This window comes from Salmo salar, chromosome ssa23 (assembly GCF_905237065.1).
Source record: "Salmo salar chromosome ssa23, Ssal_v3.1, whole genome shotgun sequence".
Lineage (NCBI taxonomy): Eukaryota > Metazoa > Chordata > Actinopteri > Salmoniformes > Salmonidae > Salmo > Salmo salar.
Window position 1 is genome coordinate 15,301,477 of NC_059464.1, and position 21,869 is coordinate 15,323,345.

General features: G+C 42.3%; 1 protein-coding gene across 10 annotated transcripts in view; it reads right to left on the reverse strand.

Annotated features, from left to right (window-relative positions):
- The window catches only part of LOC106584184 (CMP-N-acetylneuraminate-beta-1,4-galactoside alpha-2,3-sialyltransferase), a 100,335-nt gene that overhangs the window by 44,662 nt on the left and 33,804 nt on the right, over positions 1 to 21,869 (reverse strand). For all 10 annotated transcript variants that reach the window (XR_006761462.1, XM_014169171.2, XM_014169168.2 and 7 more), the window contains 2 exons: positions 21,687 to 21,779; positions 2,226 to 2,320 (listed from right to left, as the gene is read on the reverse strand). Coding sequence is in view for 9 of the 10 variants with exons in the window: in XM_014169171.2 (XP_014024646.1) it covers positions 2,226 to 2,320; positions 21,687 to 21,779 (188 nt within the window). In the remaining variant the exon portion in view is untranslated. The remainder of the gene's footprint in view (positions 1 to 2,225; positions 2,321 to 21,686; positions 21,780 to 21,869) is intronic.

Below are 21,869 nucleotides of genomic sequence, written 5' to 3' on the forward strand. Positions count from 1 at the left end.
TAGGCCTATTTATATAGCCAGTTATCCGGATGATTTCTATGCAATTGACAAGGGTAAATACACTTGGCCTATAATTCAGGAGATCAAGTTTAAATTAACAGTAATTGCCTAAACAATTGTGAGAGCTGAATCGCTGGACCATTTGTCACGAGATGAAAGTCCACATGATTTGACTGCATACTGTAGGCCTAGGCCAAGTAGGCTACTTGCGTGCTATTCATGATTATTGACATAAAACTAAATTGCCAGAGCATTAAATTGCTATTAGGCACTTGTGTTCAATTCTCAGATGCAATGGAGATCATAAAAACCATGACCCAAAGATGACCCATTTTAGCAAAATATGTTTTTCAGTTACCATACTTTTTGAACATAATTATTACTGTAATTTTGTCATGAGGCATTTTTTGGGAAAAATGAAATCAGCCCATTGTGAAAACAATATAGCTTATAGCAGTGTTTCTTAATGCTGGTCCTGGGGACACAACGGGTGCACATTTTAGTTTTTGCCCTAGCACTAAACCCACAATTTCACTAGTCAAAAGTTTGATGATGAGTTGATAAGTAGAACAGTGCAAAAACAAAAATGTGCACCCTTTTGGGTCCCCAGACCCTGGATTAGAAAACATTGACCTACAGTATGACACATGATTTTGAAAAAAATGACACATCCCGTGACACAATCTACTATAGTATAATTAAGGATCACTCAGAGGCAGTCAAAAGCATTGATGTAGAGACAGTCCCAGCTCTGTCCAAAATGACTTGCATATCTGCATTGTGACTAACACTGGAGAGATAGGGAGGGAGAGGGCTGCATAATAAATGGTACCCTTCTCCCTATATAGTGCAATTTGGGATGCAACCAGGGAGAAGAGATGTTGACTACTGTGGTGATATCCTACATATAAACAGACAAGATCAATCAGGCCGGATGGGAATCATTTGAAAGGATTGTCTCTCGTTCCAGCCAAACCACACAGCTGATATCAGATGAGGGCTAGGCTACCATAGCACCATCTGCAAGGGTGAGGCACCTAGGCTAGGCACACCCCTGAAACAGCCCAATGTCTGACAATGAAGAACTCCAGTTCTGCCAACCAATCATTAACAATACAAAGGCCTACAGTATGACCTTAATAATCTATGTTCAGGCAGAAGTGGAAACCACATGTTTAGTGTGATCCCTCAAACTGCCCTACTACCAAGTCACAGAACAGAAAACACCCAGAATGTGTTGGTTAGTTGGGAGAGTAGAGGGTGTTGGTTGGGCTTCCTGGTTCTGATCAGCTATGAGGATGAGGGCAGACAGTCAGGCCACAAATAGCTTACTGATTATTACTGATTAATAGGTCTCTCTTACAGAAGAGATTATTTCAATAACCTGTATAAATAAAGGTTAAATTAAATAAAACTGATTAGATGATGCTGTGTTGAAGACAGGGTAGTGGCTGGCTACATACTGTAGGTAATCATTCCACAACTAACATGTGTTTGGGTGGGAGACTTGTGGCGTGAGGAACAAATGTGTGGGGCTGAGACTGGGCTTTCCAATCAGGGCCTGAGACTGGTAGGCAGAAGGATCTGACAGTGGTCCTGTAGTGTGTTGGTGTTGCTCAATGTTACTGTTCAGTGTTACAGAGAAAGGGCAGGGCATGGATGGAGTCAGGTAAGATTCAGACAGATTTCTACGAGAACACTAGTTAGCAAACACCTTTCCTCTAATACCGAGAACCATGAACATAAAGGCATTTTCTGCACATGCAACATGGAGAGCTAGACTACAAAGTCATCCCCCTGATACCTTTCCAGGGATATTTATATATTTAGCACAATTTGAGCGCACTGACACCATCATTACCGTCATTACATTTAGACAGATTTACATGATATTTATGTCAAATCAACCAAATGTGTAACATCAACTTTACAAGGGATTTATTTGATGAGATTAAACACGAGTTAAATTGGTGATCACATTGTTTAAAAAGGATAAGCGAGGGGCAGCAAGAAATGCTTTGCTTTGCTGTGATCCCTGAATAGCTAGGAGAAACAGTGAGGTTCTTCTCAATAAGGCCAGTATTTGGATATGGTGTACAGTCCCTCATCTGAGCAGTGATCCAGAGCATGGACACTCTCCTCCCTGTTCAACACTGTCCTCTCCCAGGGGCTCCCCATTCCTCATGGTCATCCAAAATTAAATAGATCTAAAATGAGGTCCATACCTTGCATTTTCATTCCAAAAGGTGGGAAGAATTTGCTGATTTTCGTGAATCGTCTAAAATTCGGATCAAGGAACATGGGGGCTGGTTTAGTGAACCTGGAGATAGAGAAAAACAGAGAGAGCACAAGATATAACAAGTGAGAGTGAGACTAGTGAGAATTAACAGGCCATAAAAACAGTGCATTCGGGAAGGATTCAGACCCCTTGACTTTTTCCACATTTTGTTACGTTACAGCCTTATTCTAAAATTGATGAAATAGTTTTTTTCCTCATCAATCTACAAACAATATCCCATAATGACAAAGGAAACACAGGTTTAGACATTTTTTCAAATGTATTAAAAAAGCACCTTTGGCAGTGATTACAGCCTGAAGTCTTCTTGGGAATGACACTACAAGCTTGGCACACCTGTATTTGGGGAGTTTCTCCCATTCTACTTTCAGAGATGTTCGATCAAGTTCAAGTCTGGGCTCTGACTGGGCCAGTCAAGGACATTCAGAAACTTGTACCCAAGGCCACTCCTGCGTTGTCTTGGCTGTGTGCTGTTAGGTTCTAATTCTCTGAATAAATAACTCAACGGACACTATGAAAGCGTAACCAAGTTTAATTCTTCCCAGAAGATCAATACAGCTGCATTAGACAAAACATGTTTCCACCACCACAAGTATATATACTACACAAGTATATATACTATAAACCACAAGTTCTCCCTTAAGGGGATCTGACCTGACCTCAACCCCTCATTTGCCTAATCCACAGATGTCCATCCATATCCCCTATAGCAATTCTGTGACTTCCTCCCATCCACCCAGCACATTCCAAAGCCATCTGGCTCCTACAGATAACCATTAACGTCTGATGTAAAAACCAGTCTCTAGGATAGCAAAGTTCCAAGTTTAACACAGAATCCAACAGTCCCCCGTTTTGAACATTTTAACTCCATACTGTTCAACATTACATACCCTTGGAAATTACATATAAATGAACAAACAATAATAATAAAACATGAACAAAAAATAAATAAACCAGGATTATAAATGAACAAACAATAATAACAAAACATTCACTGTGAGGTTTACAAACTCAGAGACTTATGTCCTCTGTTCTATGATCACACCATGCACAATCTTATTTCCATCTCTCATCAAACAGAATGACATTCCAGCTGAAGCTGGTGGCTTCCTCCACTTCAGCTGGAGCTGCTTTTAGCTTCTCCACTTTCTCCTTCTGGTTCCTAAGAGAGTGATAGCATAAGACTTGATTGCGCTGACAGAGATGGTCGCCTTGCTTCAGGTCCTTAGAAACTATGCAGTTATTTGTAATTTTATGTATTATTTCTTACATTGTTAGCCCAGAAAATCTCAGGTGTTATTACATACAGCCGGGATGAACTATTGGATATAAAAGCGAAGTCGACTTACCATCTATACGACCAGGAATACGTCTTACCCGAAGCGGATCCTCCACCCTGGACATGCAATCCTCCACCCTGGACATGCAATCTTATACCAGAGGCCGACCCAAAACAACGCGGTCGCCGCAGGAGAGACGGACAGAGCGGCCACTGGTCAGACTCAGAAGGCGAGCACACCATCCACTGCTTCCTAGCATATTACTCTCCAATGTCCAATCTCTAGAAAACAAGGTGGACGAAATAAGGGCACGAGTTGCCTTCCAGAGAGACATCAGAGATTGTAACGTTCTGTTTCACGGAAACATGGCTCACTTGGGATACGTTGTCAGAGTCAGTACAGCCACCCGGTTTCTTCACGCAACTCGCCGACAGAAACAAACATCTCTCTGGTAAGAAGAAGGGCGGGGGTGTATGCCTCATGATTAACGACTGATGGTGTAATCACAACAACATACAGGATCTCAATTCCTTTTGTTCACCTGACCTAGAATTCCTTACAATCAAATGCCGACCGCATTATCTTCCAAGAGAATTCTCTTCGATTATAGTGACAGCCGTGTATATTCCCCCCCCCCCAAGCAGATACCTCGTCGGCCCTGAAAGAACTTCACTGGACTCTATGTAAACTGGAAACCATACATCCGGAGGCTGCATTTATTGTAGCTGGGGATTTTAACAAAGCTAACCTAAGATCAATACTCCCTAAATTCTATCAGCATATCGAATGCGCGACACAAGCTGGCAGAATTCTGGATCATTGCTCCTCGAACTTAATGCATACAAAGCCCTCCCGCGCTCTGCCTTCGGCAAATCTGACCATGAATCCATTTTGTTGCTCCCAGCCTATAGACAGAAACTAAAACAGGAAACGCCCGTGCTCAGGTCAATACAACGCTGTTCTGACCAATCGGATTCCACGCTTTAAGATTGCTTCATTCATGTGGACTTGAATATGTTCCAGATAGTCTCAGACAACATTGATGACTCGGTGAGGGAGTTTATTAGCAAGTGCATCGGAGATGTCGTACCCGCTGTGACTATTAAAACCTTCCCTAACCAGAAACCGTGAATTAATGGCAGCATTCGCGCAAAACTGAAAGGGCGAACCACTGCTTTTAATCATGGCAAGATGACCGGCAAGATGACCGGAAACATGACCGAATACAAACAGTGCAGCTATTCCCTCCGCAAGGCAATCAAACAAGCAATGTGTCAGTATAGAGACAAAGTAGAGTCGCAATTAAACGGCTCAAACACGAGACGTATGTGGCAGGGTCTACAGTCAATCACGGATTACAAAAAGAAAACCAGCCCCGTTGCGGACATCGACGTCTTGCTCCCAGACAAATTAAACTACTTCTTTGCTCGCTTTAAGAACAATACAGTGCCACTGGCAAGGCACGCTACGAAAGAATGTGGGCTCTCCTCCGCCAACGTGAGTATAACATTTAAACGTGTTAACCCTCGCAAGGCTGCCCAGACGGCATCCCTAGCCGCGTCCTCAGAGCATGCGCAGACCAGCTGGCTGGTGTGTTTACCGACATATTCAAAGAATCCCCATCCCAGTCTGTTGTCCCCACATGCTTCAAGATGGCCACCATTGTTCCTGTTCTCAAGAAAGCTAAGGTAACTGAACTACATGACTATCACCCCATTGCACTCACTTCTGTATCATGAAGTGCTTTGAGAGACTAGTTAAGGATCATATCACCTCCACCCTACCTGATACCCTAGACCAACTCCAATTTGCTTACCGCCCCAATAGGTCCACTGATGATGCAATTGCCATCACACTGCCCTATCCCATCTGGACAAGAGGAATACCTATGTAAGAATGCTGTTCATTGACTACAGCTCAGCATTTAACACCATAGTACCCTCCATAGTACGCTGGGTCTCAACCCCGCCCTGTGCAACTGGGTCCTGGACGGGCCACTCCCAGGTGGTGAAGGTAGGAAACAACTTCTCCACCCAGCTGATCCTCAACACTGGGACCCCACAAGGGTGCATTCTTAGCCCTCTCCTGTACTCCCTGTTCACCCATGACTGCGTGGCCATGCACGCTTCCAACTCAATCATCAAGTTTGCAGACAACACTACAGTGGCAGGCCTGATTAGCAACAATGATTACCAACAAAACAAAAGAGATGATCGTGGACTACAGGAAACAGCAGAGGGAGCATCCCCCCATCCACATCGATGGGACAGTAGTGGAGAAGGTGGAAAGTTTTAAGTTCCTCGGCGTACACATCACAGACAAACTGAAATGGTCCACCCACACAGACGGCGTGGTGAAGAAGGCGTAACAGCACCTCTTCAACCTCAGGAGGCTGAAGAAATTGGGCTTGTCATCTAAAACACTCACTAACTTTTACAGATGCACAATAGAGAGCATCCTGTCGGGCTGTATCACCACCTGGTACAGCAATTACATCGCCCTGAACCGCAAGGCTCTCCAGAGGGTGGTGCAGCCTGCACAATGCATCACCAGGGGCAAACTACTTGCCCTCCAGGACACCTACTTCACCCGATGTCACAGGAAGGCTTAAAAGCTCATCAAGAACAACAACCACTCGAGCCACTGCCTGTTCACCCCCCTATCATCCAGAAGGCGAGGTCAGTTCAGGTGCATCAAAGCTGGGACCGAGAGACCACAAAACAGCTTCTATCTCAAGGCCATCAGACTGTTAAACAGCCATCACTAACATAGAGAGGCTGCTGCCAAAATACAGACTCAAATCTCTCTCCACTTAAATAAATTGACTTAAAGGTATCACTAGTCACTTTAAATAACGCTACTTTAATAATGTTTACATATCCTACATTCCTCATCTCATATGTATATACTGTATTCTATACCATCTACTGCATCTTGCCTATGCCGCACGCCATCGCTCATCCATATATTTATATGTACATATTATTTTCATCCCTTTACATTTGTGTGTACAAGGTAGTTGTTGTGAATTTGTTAGATTACTTGTTAGATATTACTGCATAGTCGAAACTAGAAGCACAAGCATTTCGCTACACTCACATTTAACATCTGCTAACCATGTGTATGTGACCAATACAATTTGTTTTGAGGTGATTTGGAAAGCAACAAAAAGACACACAAAACATAACAGTATTAACAATGTGGTAAGCTGACCAGACCTATACATGCATGAAAACCAAAGTCCGAGACCATGACAACTCCCACTCTCTCTTCACCTGACTATGCCTCCAGGATACTTTTCTGCTGGATTCCACAAAAATGAAAGCTCTAAAAAGCCTCCTCATGCTTTCGCCCAGACTTCCACTTTCCGGCCCCAGGCTCCGAGAGGTGTTCCCAAGCCATGTCATTTTCACTTTGATCCCCATCTCCTCCATTGCCACCTGATAGACACGTGCGTATCCGTAATCAACGCTACATCCTCTTGAGGTAACTCAGCAATGTACATGCTTTCACATCAATGCCTTCAAAATGTTGTTTAGAGTACAATTACCCCAACATCTATCCTCTTTCATATGATGCATTAACCAATAAAGCAGCTAACCCAACCCAACTATGATGTTTAAAGTAGCTCCCAAACCCAACCCATCTGCATGTCTACAGTGGAATCAAGTCTCTCTCTCTCTCTCTTTAGCTCTGCTTCCTCTGTCATGGTGTCGTCAAGCTCCCCCATTATGCAGCTGGACCTCACTTTACATAAGAACTATGCACCCACCAAGGAGAGACATGACGATCTTTACCGCTGCAGGTGCAGTAAGGAGTACTGTGTGTGGACCACACCAACGCTGTCACAACCCCCCTGCCTGGTGTATCTTGACTTACACTCAATCTCCAGAATTCAGCCTGTGCCCTCAGTTATCTCCTGCTCCTCATGTGCTGCTTCCACCTGAGGATATACACACTGCAACACATGGGTCATTTCCTGACAACATAGACTCTCCTCTTATGGCAAGATCACCAAATTGTGACATTTGAATAACAGCCCCCCCTGTACTCCCATCGGTCTCCCAGTTACTAAGCCATGTGGCATGAGTCCTCAAACTGATATCCCAACAATGCTACTAATGTAACCCCTGTTACTACTAACATGGCCCATGACTATAGCCTCCTTCAATTACGGAAGAATATCCAACCTAACCAAACTCTGAGTCACAGGTTTCTTGAATAGTGTCTGAAATACCACAACTATCTCTTCTACTCTCACCATGATCTGGGTATGTGTAATGTTCAATTTAACTTCATAATAGTCCCTATATTGTGCACAGTTAATTGTCCTCCCTCTCCTATGAGCCATCTCTTGTAACAATATACCTAGTCTCTGGGAACGAAACCCCTCTACCACCACGACCTTAATTTATGAGCCCCTACAGATCTCCATTGCAGTCAAGTTCCATCCCACTTAACAGCCCTATGTAAACATTCTGTCTCAAACACCTCGCCTCCTGCTACAGATACATCTGCACATATATCATTCCATCTAACCCATAACACACTAGTCACTACTACTAATGCACTTCTACAGATATAAACATACTAAAACATTCTCAAATCAATTAGTCAATATACATCAGTCCCTCCTCTGGAACAATGAACACCCTTATGTTTCATGAAACCTAAAAACATATTGACTTGAAAAGGAAAGAGAGAAAAAATACATGTTTAATACCTTCACACCACCCTTGATGTGACTAAAACTGGGGATAGAATCGTCCATCCGTTACGTTCTCTGCCCATGTTATGCTGGTCCCATACCCTCTCCTTAATTTTCATCCTTGGGCGTTATCGCAAAACACAGACTAGGAGCCTTGTATGCAATTCATTGTACCGTATCATCCAGCCATCTCTACGTATCCATGCGATTTAACATTACAATTCTGATGACATGGTAAAACAAAAGAAAACAACAAAAAAAACGTAATGATTGACCCAAGCTATCATCCAGTGAGTTCTCGAACAGCCTCACTGTCGGAGGATACTTAGAGACATGGTTTCTGGAGCCTCCCTAGGACTAATAAATTTGAGCAGCGCCCCCACCCCTCACCGTTCGAAAGCAACTATCTCTCGCTGTATCCGAATCATAACTAAAACATTTGATGTATTATCCAACCCAAATTCAGAATGACAGTCCTTAGTACTTACTTTGATTCTATGACTCAAATTCAAGCTTCTCAATTTAGCACACATCATCCCGGTTAGAATGTACATTTATAAATGGAACCTTTTAGTGCCGGTAATAACTCTTCTCATTACAGACCCCCTTTGTCCCTGGTTTCCTGTTGCAAGTGGCCTGGTAATGAAAGATCAGTATCTCAAATCATACTTCGTCTAAATTGTTTGCACTGTGTAGACCACCCCCCCCCCACCCCCTTTCTCCCGGCACTTATCATTCTAGCTTGTCTTTTTCAGATAGCCTTTACAGTTCATCTTCCCAACAGCACATGTAACTCTTGCCTGTCCCATTTAATACCCTTGATAATGTCCCGATTTCAATATCCAAATAGATACAGTTGAAGTCAGAAGTTTACATACACTTAGGTTGGAGTCATTAAAACTCGTTTTTCAACCACTCCACAAACTTCATGTTAACACACTATAGTTTTGGCAAGTCGGTTAGGACATCTACTTTGTGCATGACAAGTAATTTTTCCAACAATTGTTTACAGACAGATTATTTCACTTATAATTCACTGTATCACAATTCCAGTGGGTCAGAAGTTTACATACATTAAGTTGACTGTGCCTTTAAACAGCTTGGAAAATTCCAGAATATGATGTCATGGCTTTAGAAGCTTCTGATAGGCTAATTGACATAATTTGAGTAAATTGGAGGTGTACCTGTGGATGTATTTCAAGGCCTACCTTCAAACTCAGTGCCTCTTTGCTTGACATCATGGGAAAATGTTAAAAAATCAGCCAAGACCTCAGGTCATTGTAGACCTCCACAAGTCTGGTTCATCCTTAGGAGCAATTTCCAAGAGGAAATGGGCCAAAATTCACCCAACTTATTATGGGAAGCTTGTGGAAGGCTACCCGAAACGTTTGCCCCAAGTTAAACAATTTAAAGGCAATGCTACCAAATACTAATTGAGTGTATGTAAACTTCTGACCCACTGGGAATGTGATGAAAGAAATAAAAGCTGAAATAAATAATTCTCTCCACTATTATTCGGACATTTCACATTCTTAAAATAAAGTGGTGATCCTAACTGACCTAAAACAGGGAATTTTTACTCGGATTAAATGTCAGGAATTGTGAAAAAAACTGAGTTTAAATATATTTGGCTAAGGTGTATGTAAACTTCCGACTTCAACTGTACATCCGTTTCTCCCATGTACACAAGTCTATCACCTGACCCTTTATCTCTCTCCACACTCACTCAACATGCGCGGACTCAGGACTCTGGTGCACTCCTGCCGCCTTTACCCAGGTGAATGGCTCGGACTCAGATAGAAGTGTTAAAAGTCACTGTCGCATTGAGCGCCTTTGTCGCTCTTTCTTCAGTCGGTTACGGAGGGTTTTGAGGTTCCCACACACTGTTTGTGGTCAAATTATTCCTACCATGCATTAAGACACGATCTAATATACCCTTCCATGATAACCTCAAAAAAGGACAAAAAAAGGACCCCCGCAGTTACCGTTTTGATCACAGGGTTCAAACCTGCCATCAAAGCAGAAGTGCAAATTCTATCAATGCACTCTTCCTGTGGCTGAGTACTAATACTAATTCCAGTTTTATCAGTTTGTATTTTTTGTTGAAAGAATGCTGACATCAAAATGCTGGTATATTGAGCTTTTGATTATTCTGGTTTATGTCATTGTGCCAAGTCATAATTGCCTCCCTGAATTCTTTATTTGATTTGAATTCTCTGTCAGCAGGGAAATGTTGCCCAATTTTATCCAGTTTGCCAAATTTTTCCCATATTTGAGCCAAATTGGTAGAATGCTTGTGCGCTTCTTTCAGAGCCTCCATTGCTTTATTAAAATCCTCTAGCTCCTTATTACAGGGAGAATCGGGGCCGTTTGTCGCCATATCAATAGTTATTATTTCCTAACCTCTCCCGAAGGTGTTCAGGGTATTTTAGATTTCTTCACTCCCGTCTATAATACACACCTTCTATTAACTATTTTCCAAGGTAGAGCTACCCACTTCCCCGGATAATAGTTATGGTATTCATACCTATTAATTGGTTACGGCCCTTAATACCTTGTATTAGAACCTGTACTATAGCATCTGCAAATGTATTACTGGAGAATATGAATGACTTAATGTCTTATTCCAGTATTGCGCCTCAAATGTCACTGTTGTTGATAACCCACATAACCAAAATTATTCACACTTCTCTTCCTAATTCCACATAATCTTTCATGGTTCACCACCCCAACAGGGCATAAAACCAACCTCTCTTTACTGCTATATAACCCGTTTTGAGGACACAAACCTCTTCTAGCTGAAAAACAGAGGCCTCAAACCTTTTAATAGCGGACTCAAACCCTTATAATAGAGTTTGTTCAAACCTTCATACACACCCCCACACACGCTGCGCTCTCACGGCCACTGCGACTGAGACTTTCACCCTCTTGTTACAGGTTTAGCAGTGAACAAACCCCACCCGGGTCTTACCTGCAGCGCCAACTGTTCTAATTCTAATTCTCAGAGGTTCTAATTCTCCGAGTAAATAACTCAAAGGACACTATGAAAGCTTAACTAGGTTAATTCTTCCCAGAGGATCAATACAGCTGCATTAGACAAAACATTTTTCCACCACCACAAGCATATTTACTTCAGTTTAGGCACTCCTCCTTCTCTCCAATCCTTACATTGGGGCGGCAGGGTAGCCTAGTGGTTAGAGCGTTGGGCTAGTAACCGAAAGGTTGCAAGTTTGAATCCCCGAGCTGACAAGGTACAAATCTGTCATTCTACCCTAGGGCATCATTTAAAATAAGAATTTGTTCTTAACTGACTTGCCTAGTTAAATAAAGGTTAAAAAAATAAACATCTATTATGGTTCGACAGGAAGATGAAGTAATAGGGTAATAAACCATAATTTCGCCCTTAAGGGGATCTGACCTGACCTCAACCCCTCATTTGCCTAATCCACAGATGTCCAGCCATATCCAATATAGCAATCCTGTAACTTCCTCCTGTCCACCCAACACATTCCATAGCCAACTGAGTCCTACAGATAACCATTAACCAGTCTCTAGGACAGCAACGTTTCAAGTTTAACACAGAATCCAACAGTGCTTATGGTCGTTGTCCTCTTGGAAGGTGAACCTTTGCCCCAGTCTGAGGTCCTGAGCACTCTGTAGCAGGCTTTCATCAAGGATCTCTCTGTACTTTGCACCATTCATCTTTCCCTCGTTCCTGACTAGTCTCTCAGTCCCTGCAGCTGAAAAACATCCCCACAGCATGATGCTGCCACCACCATGCTTCACCATAGGGATGGTGCCAGGTTTTCTCCAGACGTGACGCTTGACATTCAGGCCAAAGAGTTTAATCTTGGTTTCATCAGAGCAGAGAATCTTGTTTCTCATGGTCTGAGAGACCTTTAGGTGGCTTTTGGCAAACTCCAAGCCGGCTGTCATGTGCCTTTTACTGAGGAATGGCTTCCGTCTGGCCACTTTACCATAAAGGCCTGAATGGTGGAGTGCTGCAGAGATGGTTGTCCTTCTGGAAGGTTTTCCCATCTCCACAGAGGAACTCTGGAGCTCTGTCAGAATGACCATCGGGTTCTTGGTCACCTCCCTGACCAAGGCCCTTCTCCCCTGACTGCTGTTTGGCTGGGCGACCAGGTCTAGGAAGAGGTTTCAAACTTGGTTGTTCCAAACTTCTTCCATTTAAGAATAATGGAGGCCACCGTGTTCTTGGGGACCTTCAACGCTGCAGAATTTTTTTTGTACCCTTCCCCGGATCTGTGCCTCGAAGCAATCCTGTCTCGGATCTCTATGGACAATTCCTTCAACTTCATTGCTTGGTTTTTACTCTGACATGTACTGTCAATTGTGGGACCTTATATAGACAGGTGTGTGCCTTTCCAAATCATGTCAAATCAGGTGGACTGAAATCAAGTTGTAGAAACATCTCAATGATGATCAATGGAAACAGGATGCACCTGAGCTTAATTTCAAGTCTCATAGCAAAGGGTTGGAATACTTATTTAAATAAGGTTTTTCAGTTTTGTATTTTTAATATGTTTGCAAACATTTCAGAAACGCTATTTTCACTTTGTCGTTATGGGTTATTGTGTGTGAGGACCTTTTTTATATACATTTTAGAATAAGGCTGTGACGTAACAAAATGTGGAAAAGGGGAAGGGGTCTGAACACTTTCCGAATGCACTGTAAGTCCAGACACCAACTAGACAGACATAGAACCCCCATGTGGACGTAAGGCAGGAGATGCTCTGATTAATGTGAGGCAGCATGCTTTACAAGATTACAGGAGTTGTGTTTCAGGTCATCTACTGGCTGTCCCCGTCTTTATCAGCACCCAGAGTACAGCGAGGGAGGGAGGGAGGGAGGGATGGGCAGAGAGAAAGAGAGAGCGAGCGAGAGGTGACAGCATCCTTCATCCAACATAGCGTGAGAGGAAATGCAGAGATGCATCTAAAAACAGATCAAGACATAGGCTTAGCTGAGCGAACGCTGTCTGGACAACTGTCAGGAATGCATGGGAACACTACAATAACTACAAGGGGTTATGCCTCAACGAGAACCTCCTGCTCTCCAGTCTGTCTCAAACAGTTGCCAATGCACTGACAGAAAGGGTAGTTTTAAGCATCACCACTATGTTGTTTTGACAAACAACCCATACTGCTGTCCATCTTCTGTCTGTGAATGATTAGCCACATCGTCTTGACAGACCACACAAAGGTAAAACCTATTGAATATGAAAAACTTGTGATGAATGTATGTGACAGGCTACTGTACACAAAAGCAATGGTTCCATCATCCATTGAAATCAGATGCTTTGTAACATTCAGTAGTTCCACCACTCATTGCAGGACTGATTCAGGGGCATATGATGGTGGTGGCGAGGGTGAGATAAAGAGCTATCATTCTGCACAGCATTGTATCTCATTGGTCTTTACAGTGAGAGGGAGCAACAACAGTTCACCCAGAGGCCGGAAAACCTCCTTCAAAATGCCCTGCCACCTGCACCAATGAAAATAAATTATGCATGACCTCAGTGTAGATGTTACTGTCCTCAACATGTCACCTGATATGTCAGATACATCTGATGAGGGTATTTTCCACAGTAAGGGTATCATCACAGTAAGCTGATCATTACCACAGGACTTTTAGTAACTGTAAGACTCCTACAAACAACATTTCCAATTGATGATTCTCCCTTTTCAATAGAGTTTTCCCCATACATCTGAAGTCAGATTGAGTTTCAGGGTGCATGTTCAACAATGCATGTAAAATGCATATTACATAGTTACAGTCTTTGTTGATTTAGTGTTTCAACTAACATTGTATTATGTTCTTGTCTATTTACTGCTCACATGTCTTCCCTTTAAGGCATTCTGCCTCAGATGTACAGCGGCTACATTATTATGTTCCCAAAACACAAAAAACTGTCCAGTTGTGCAGATGATTCTACAATGGCAGGTAGCCTAGTGGTTAGAGTGTTGGGCCAGTAACCAAAAAGTTGGTGGATTGAGTCCCTGAGCTGCCATGGTCAAAATCTGTTGTTCTGAATAAGGCAGTTAACCCACTGTTCCAAGGCCCTGTTATAAAATGAATTTATTCTTAACTGACTTGCCTAGTTAAATATATTTTTAAAAATGTGTCTTTTAGGCTGCAAAAACATTCACTTGATGTTACAAGAATGTTCCCAGAACACATTTAGTCTCTTTAAAAGGTTCCCAGAATGTTTATTTAGGTTGTGGAAACATTGTGGGGATATGACAAGACATTCCTAAAACACTAAAACTGTCCAGTTGTGCTGACATTAAGATAATGTTTGTATCAGGGTGGGGCAGATCGTTAAAGGCCCACCTCAAGTTCCACATCAAAGACTGAAGCAATCCGCTAATACATATTCAGGAATTGGGGTGGGAACATTGTGGTGATTTCCACGTGTAGCAGAGAAATAACAACAAATAGGGCACAGACTGACAGCTGTCAGTGTAACTAGCTAGCATGCTAACCTTAGCCAGCTAATGAAAGCTATGAGAGCATCATTTCAGTTAAGACAGGCATACTGTAAATCAGGTGAATATCATTATCTCAGAAAAAGACTACCAGTTCTACATAGAACCAATATTTCCCAGCATGCTCTATTGCATGGAGATTTTCAGAATGGTTTGTTTTACTGTAATATATGTGTTTTTGTATGAACATTGATTGGTTAATACATTTTATGCTACACAAAGATAAATAACATACAGTTTCCTAAACCAATCCTAAACCAATACAATCTGTTGGATTTATTGCACCCGTTACTGAGATGGTTGTTCCAATTTAGATGATTGAGGTAGTCGCAATAATCAATTGTTCCTATCCTGGCAGTCATTCTGAATGCAGGTTGCGGATGATTAACAATTCCACTTATTGGATATCCTAACTCTGGCTGGATTCCAATAGGAATTACACATCACTTTGCAAGCCAGCATAATGTAACTTGCAGGCCAAACCAGGAGATTCCTAACACCACTGTGTTAGGGTATAACTAGGCCCTCAAAGAAAGGCCTTATAAAATCTAATGTATTGACATAAATAATACAAAATATAAGGCTAATGAGGCTGGTGCAACCTTTCATAGAGGGTTCTAGGAAGAACCCTCCAAAGACAAAAGGGTTCTGGGTAGAACAGTTCATAGACAGTTCTAGGAAGAACATTTAGATTATAAAATGGTTCTTGGTAGAACCCTTCATAGAGGGTTCTAGGTAGAACCATATATGGGTAAGTTCGTTTTGCATGCCCTGGTGTCCCGGGTGGATGGAGATTTCTCTTTAGGGATCAATGGAATGGTCAAACATGAGCAAACCCTGCACACCCGGCCATGCAACACAAATTTGCCTAAAACGTTAGTGGTCAAGACCATTCATCTTGGGGCGATGGGGGGAGCCGGGTTCTATAATGCAATCATATCACGCAATTTTACTATTTATAAAATTATCTTTTTTATGCAGACTAGCTAAAAAATAAGTAAACCTTTACAAATTATCCAAAGAATTGTGATAATTTGCTGGTAAAAAAAGTGTGCACCCCGTATTTTAATTTGCTCCATGGCAAGGTGTCCAAGTGTAGGGTCATCATTAGTTAACACAGCCACAAAGTCATAAACTGTTGATTTCTAAATTTTCTCTTCTTAAAATCACACTGCTAACCTTAGCCTAACCTTAAATTAAGGGACAAATCGAAATTGACAGAATGGTTACCTGGGTTCAGTGAATTGTTTGCAGCAAATATTTCAAAATAACAGGCAGGAAGGAGTGAGTACACCATCGTTTAATTTTATTTTTGTATTGGGTGTATCTACCGACTGCATGTATAGGTCCAGAAAGACACATCCTTTGTTTGTTATTTTTGTTTTACTCTGTCTGCAAACACGCTAGATGATTCAGAATCCATTGAAGAGCTTGCTGGTAGGAAGCGGAACATGGCAGAAGCAGAAGTGTCGTTTGAGGCTGAAAGCATGTCGAGTACAGTTAGCGAGAAAAATGTGTGGACAACAGTGAAGTCCAAGAATGGAACAAAAAGAGCTAAAATTGTTGTGGAAAATTGATGTGGAAAATGAGTCTGATGACTCAAAATGAGCCTGATGAACAATCTGGACTTAAATGCCGATGTACTCTTATAATATCCACCTGACTAGCCACCCCTCAGAGCCTAGTTTCTCTCTAGGTTTCTTCCTAGGTGCCTGCTATTCTAGGGAGTTTTTCCTAACCACCGTGCTTCTACATCTGCATTGCTTGCTGTTTGGGGTTTTAGGCTGTGTTTCTGTATAGCACTTTGTGACATCTGCTGATGTAAAAAAGGGTTTTATAAATAGATTTGCTTGTTGGACTACGTTTTTTTGGATAATGATGTTTATTTGGGAAACCCTTTTGAAGTCACGACGAAGAAGGCATTGGGAAAAGTGGATGCAGTCAAAGTAACCAGGAGTGGTATGGTGTTGATATCGTGTGTATCTAAAGAGCAAAAAGAGTGTGCATTGTGGCTCGCAGAATTATCGACGCATGAAGTGAACAGCTTTGATAATCAATATCTAAGGTAGGGTTACAAAGGGTCGGAAACTTTCTGGTAAATTTCCGGAAGATTTCCATTGGAGGTTAAGCCTGGGAATTTGGGGAATTTTGCTTAAATTCATCAAAAAAGTTAGCTTATAAGAGTGAACCTTTTTTGTGGGATACACTTAAGGCAATTCTAGGTCTTGTGGCATATTTTGGTTAAACTATCCTCAATTCAATGTAATTGCAACCCTCTGCATGCACAGTGCATTCTTCCATCACATGTGCAGTGCACTCTTCCATCACATGTACAGCTGATTCTCAAGATCTTGCACACTAATGAGATGCTTTTGAGCCCACACTACTACACTGTCTGAGCCAAGGACTACATTCTTTCTGGTAAGCTTTGATTACAATACTGGGTGGGGTGAATATATTTTATATGACATACATCATTCTTTGTTAACTAGTAAATAGTAGCCTACAGCAAAGTGTGTTTAAATAATTTCCAACTTGTTAACAATTTCTGCCAGTTAGTTATTGCTACCATGTGGGTTTTAGCTTGCTTGAGCCTGCTAACAGTATTTTTTTTTTCGACTCATTTATTTCTAATCTTTTCAGGAAAATGCCACGGGCACTATCTGATGTGTGGAGACATTTCACTGCCGCTAATGTAGAAGGAAAAGCTGTGTACATTTGCAAATACTGTGCCAAATCATATGTGAAGAATGCAACAACGATGCAGAATCATGTGGCCAAGTGCATAAAGTTCCCTCAGCCCTCACAACAAGCAACCTCTGACAAAAGTATATCTACTTATATTAGATTTAGATTAAATGTATAAATCCAGTCAGAAATGCATAATTTAGACTTACTGTAGAAAATGTAACATTGTGTAAAAATTATATGTTCCCCCTGTCTTATTTTTCATGATCTGCAAAGTGATCCTAGATCAGCACTCATAGTCTTGGATACCTTGTACATTGAACAAAAATATAAATGCAACATGCAAGAATTCCAAAGGTTTTAATGAGTTACAGTTCATATAAGGAAATCAGTCAATTTAAATACATTCATTAGGTTCTAATCTATGGATTTCACACAACTGGGAATGCATATATGAATATGTTGGTCATAGATACAGTACCTTATAAAATAGGACTAGGACATTTTCGAGCTTCCAGTAATTGTTTACAGATCCTTGTGACATGGGGCCATGCATTATCATGCTTCTGAAACATGGGGTGATGGTGGCGGATGAATGGTACAAAAATGGGCCTCATTATGTTATGGCTGTCGTTAGAAGGAGTGGACCAAAGCGCAGCGTGGTACGTGTTCATGATAATTTATTAAACAATGAAACACTAGAACAAAAGAAACAAACGAAAAGCCAACAGTTCCGTCAGGTAACGAATACAAAACAGAAAACAACTACCCACAAAACACAGGTGGGAAAAGGCTGCCTAAGTATGATTCCTAATCAGAGGCAACGAGAGACAGCTGCCTCTGATTAGGAACCATACTCGGCCCAACACAAAGAAATACAAAACATAGAATGCCCACCCCACACCCTGACCTAACAAAATAGAGAAATAAACCGTCTCTCTCAGGTCAGGGCGTGACACATGATGTCTTCACGGTATCTCTGTGCATTCAAATTGTCATTGATAAAATGCAATTGTGTTTGTTGTTCGTAGCTTATGCTTGCCCATACCATAACCCAACCGCAACCATGGGGCACTCTGTTCACAATGTTGACATCAGAAAACCAGTCACCCACACGATACCATACAAGCTATCTGCCATCTGCCCGGTACAGTTGAAACAGGATTTATCCGTGAAGAGCACACTTCTCCAGCATGCCAGTGGCCATCGAAGGTGAGCATTTACCCACTGAAGTCAGTTACGATCCCGAACTGCAGTCAGGTCAAGACCCTGGTGAGGACGACGAGCACGCAGATGAGCTTCGCTGAGACGCTGCAGCCCGGCTGGTGTTCAACCTTCAAAATTTCTCCCATGTCACCCTGCTCCTCCGCACACTCCACTGGCTTCTAGTCAAAGCTCGCACACACTAAAAAACCATGGTACTTGCCTACGGAGCAGCAAGAGGAACTGCCCCTCCCTACCTTCAGAATATGCTAAAATCCTACACCCCAAACTGAGCACTTCGTTCTGCCACATCTGGTCTCTTGGCCCTCCCACACCTCACAGAGAGGGCAGCCTCTCCGCGACGTCGTTTATTTAACTCTCATCTCTATCCAATGATTCAGTGATAAAGGATGAATCATGCACAGTAGTGATCATTTTGATTAAACTTCCATTAAAATAGAATGTGCTTGACATTTGTAATGACCCAGTATGAAAATGTGTTTCGAGAGACATAAGGAAGTGGATGGCTGCAAACTTTCTACTTTTAAACTCGGACAAAACAGAGATGCTTGTTCTAGGTCCCAAGAAACAAAGAGATCGTCTGTTGAATCTGACAATTAATCTGGATGGTTGTACAGTCGTCTCAAATAAAACTGTGAAGGACCTCGGCGTTACTCTGGACCATGATCTCTCTTTTGAAGAACATATCAAGACTGTTTCAAGGACAGCTTTTTTCCATCTACGTAACATTGCAAAAAGCAGAAACTTTCTGTCCACAAATGATGCAGAAATTAATCCATGCTTTTGTTACTTCTAGGTTGGACTACTGCAATGCTCTACTTTCCGGCTACCCAGATAAAGCACTAAATAAACTTCAGTTAGTGCTAAATACGGCTGCTAGATTCCTGACTAGAACCAAAACATTTGATCATACTACACCAGTGCTAGCCTCCCTACACTGGCTTCCTGTTAAGGCAGGGGCTGATTTCAAGGTTTTACTGCTAACCTACAAAGCATTACATGGGCTTGCTCCTACCTATCTTTCTGATTTGGTCCTGCCGTACATACCTACACGTACGCTACTGTCACAAGACGCAGGCCTCCTTTGTGGGCTATACTCGGCCTTGTCTCAGGATGGTAAGTTGGTGGATGAAGATATCCCTCTAGTGGTGTGGGGGCTGTGCTTTGGCAAAGTGGGTGGGGTTATATCCTGCCTGTTTGGCCCTGTCCGGGGGTATCATCGGATGGGGCCACAGTGTCTCCTGACCCCTGTTGTCTCAGCCTCCAGTATTTTTGCTGCAGTAGTTTATGTGTCGGGGGTCTAGGGTCAGTCTGTTACATCTGGAGTATTTATCTTGTCTTATCCGGTGTCCTGTGTGAATTTAAATATGTTCTCTCTAATTCTCTCTCTCTTTCTCTCTCTCTTTCTTTCTTTCTTTCTTTCTTTCTTTCTTTCTTTCTTTCTTTCTTTCTTTCTTTCTTTCTTTCTTTCTTTCTTTCTTTCTTTCTTTCTTTCTTTCTTTCTTTCTTTCTTTCTTTCTTTCTCTCTCTCTCTCTTGGAGGAGGACCTGAGCCCTAGGACCATGCCTCAGGACTACCTGGCATGATGACTCCTTGCTGTCCCCAGTCCACCCGGCCGTGCTGCTGCTCCAGTTTGAACTGTTCTGCCTGCGGTTATGGAACCCTGACCTGTTCACCGGACGTGCTACCTGTCCCAGACCTGCTGTTTTCAACTCTCTAGAGATTGAGAGTATCTCTAAGATCGGCTATGAAAAAGCCAACTGACACTTACTCTTGAGTTGCTGACTTGTTGCACCCTCGACAACTACTATGATTATTATTATTTGACCATGCTGGTCATTTATGAACATCTTGGCCATGTTCTGTTATAATCTCCACCCGGCACAGCCAGAAGAGGACTGGCCACCCCTCATAGCCTGGTTCCTCTCTAGGTTTCTTTCTAGGTTTTGGCCTTTCTAGGGAGTTTTTCCTAGCCACCGTGCTTCTACACCTGCATTGCTTGCTGTTTGGAGTTTTAGGCTGGGTTTCTGTACAGCACTTTGAGATATCAGCTGATGTAAGAAGGGCTATATAAATACATTTGATTTGTTTCCATAGCGTTGTGGATGGTAGGATATCAGTGACCTTTCACCAGGCAGAGGCAAAGGGTCTATCTCAATTTTTATTTTCTTGATTCCTTGTGCCCTCTCTCCTCGCCTCCTTCTGAAAACGCATTGGAGGAGAACATCCGAGGTCCTCTCTCTCAGATCTTCTCCACCAATATTTTTTGAGAGGGCGAAGAGAGAGGACACAAGGAATCAAGGAAATAAAAATTGAGATAGATGCTTTGCCTCTGCCGGGTGAAAGGTCACTGATATCCTACCATCCACAACGCTATGGAAACACATGTTCATACTGGGTCATTACAAATGAAAGATTAATTGAGATGAATCCACAGGAAGGTCATCATCTTCACTGGGAGTCACTGAGGGTGCCCTGACCTTTAACCCATGAGCTGTCCAATGAGAGGATCATCTGAGTCACGTCACCTATGACTCTCCATGGCTGTCTCTAGCTAGCTGCGGAGGGCCGGATAATGGGCCAGTAGCCTGCCAGCAGACAATATGAGTATGGTTTTTTTCTGGATGGAGGAAGCAACTCATATAGTATCTGAGATGGAGCTGACGATAATCTGTGGGTTTATTGTGATCATGCTGAGAATCCATGAAGTGGCATATACAATACAGTAGGACACTGATGATTAGAAAGTACAACTGAATGTTAATGAGATGGAAAGGTGTGGTCAGAGAGTGAAATAAAACCTTGAATAAGGCCGTCAAATTAGCGCCATCATCATCTCAACCGGAAGTAAAACGCTTTACTTAAATGGGAGAGGAAACAATTATGGGGTGCTGAATCATAATGATGCATCAGAAACCAAATTATAAAAACTGAAAAACAGATCAGATGATAACACATGCACATTAAAATCTTTTGCTTACTTTGGATAAATGGCAGTCATCTTGGCAGCTGCATAGCCAGGCTTGCAGACTCCCTCGCTGAGATTGCCATACTTGTACATCAGCTCCAAAGGCCTGTGGAACAAAGAGGAAAGTCAGAGACAGAGGAGGTCACACAAGGAGAAGAAAGGGAAGAGGATACCTAGTAAAAACTGAATGCATACA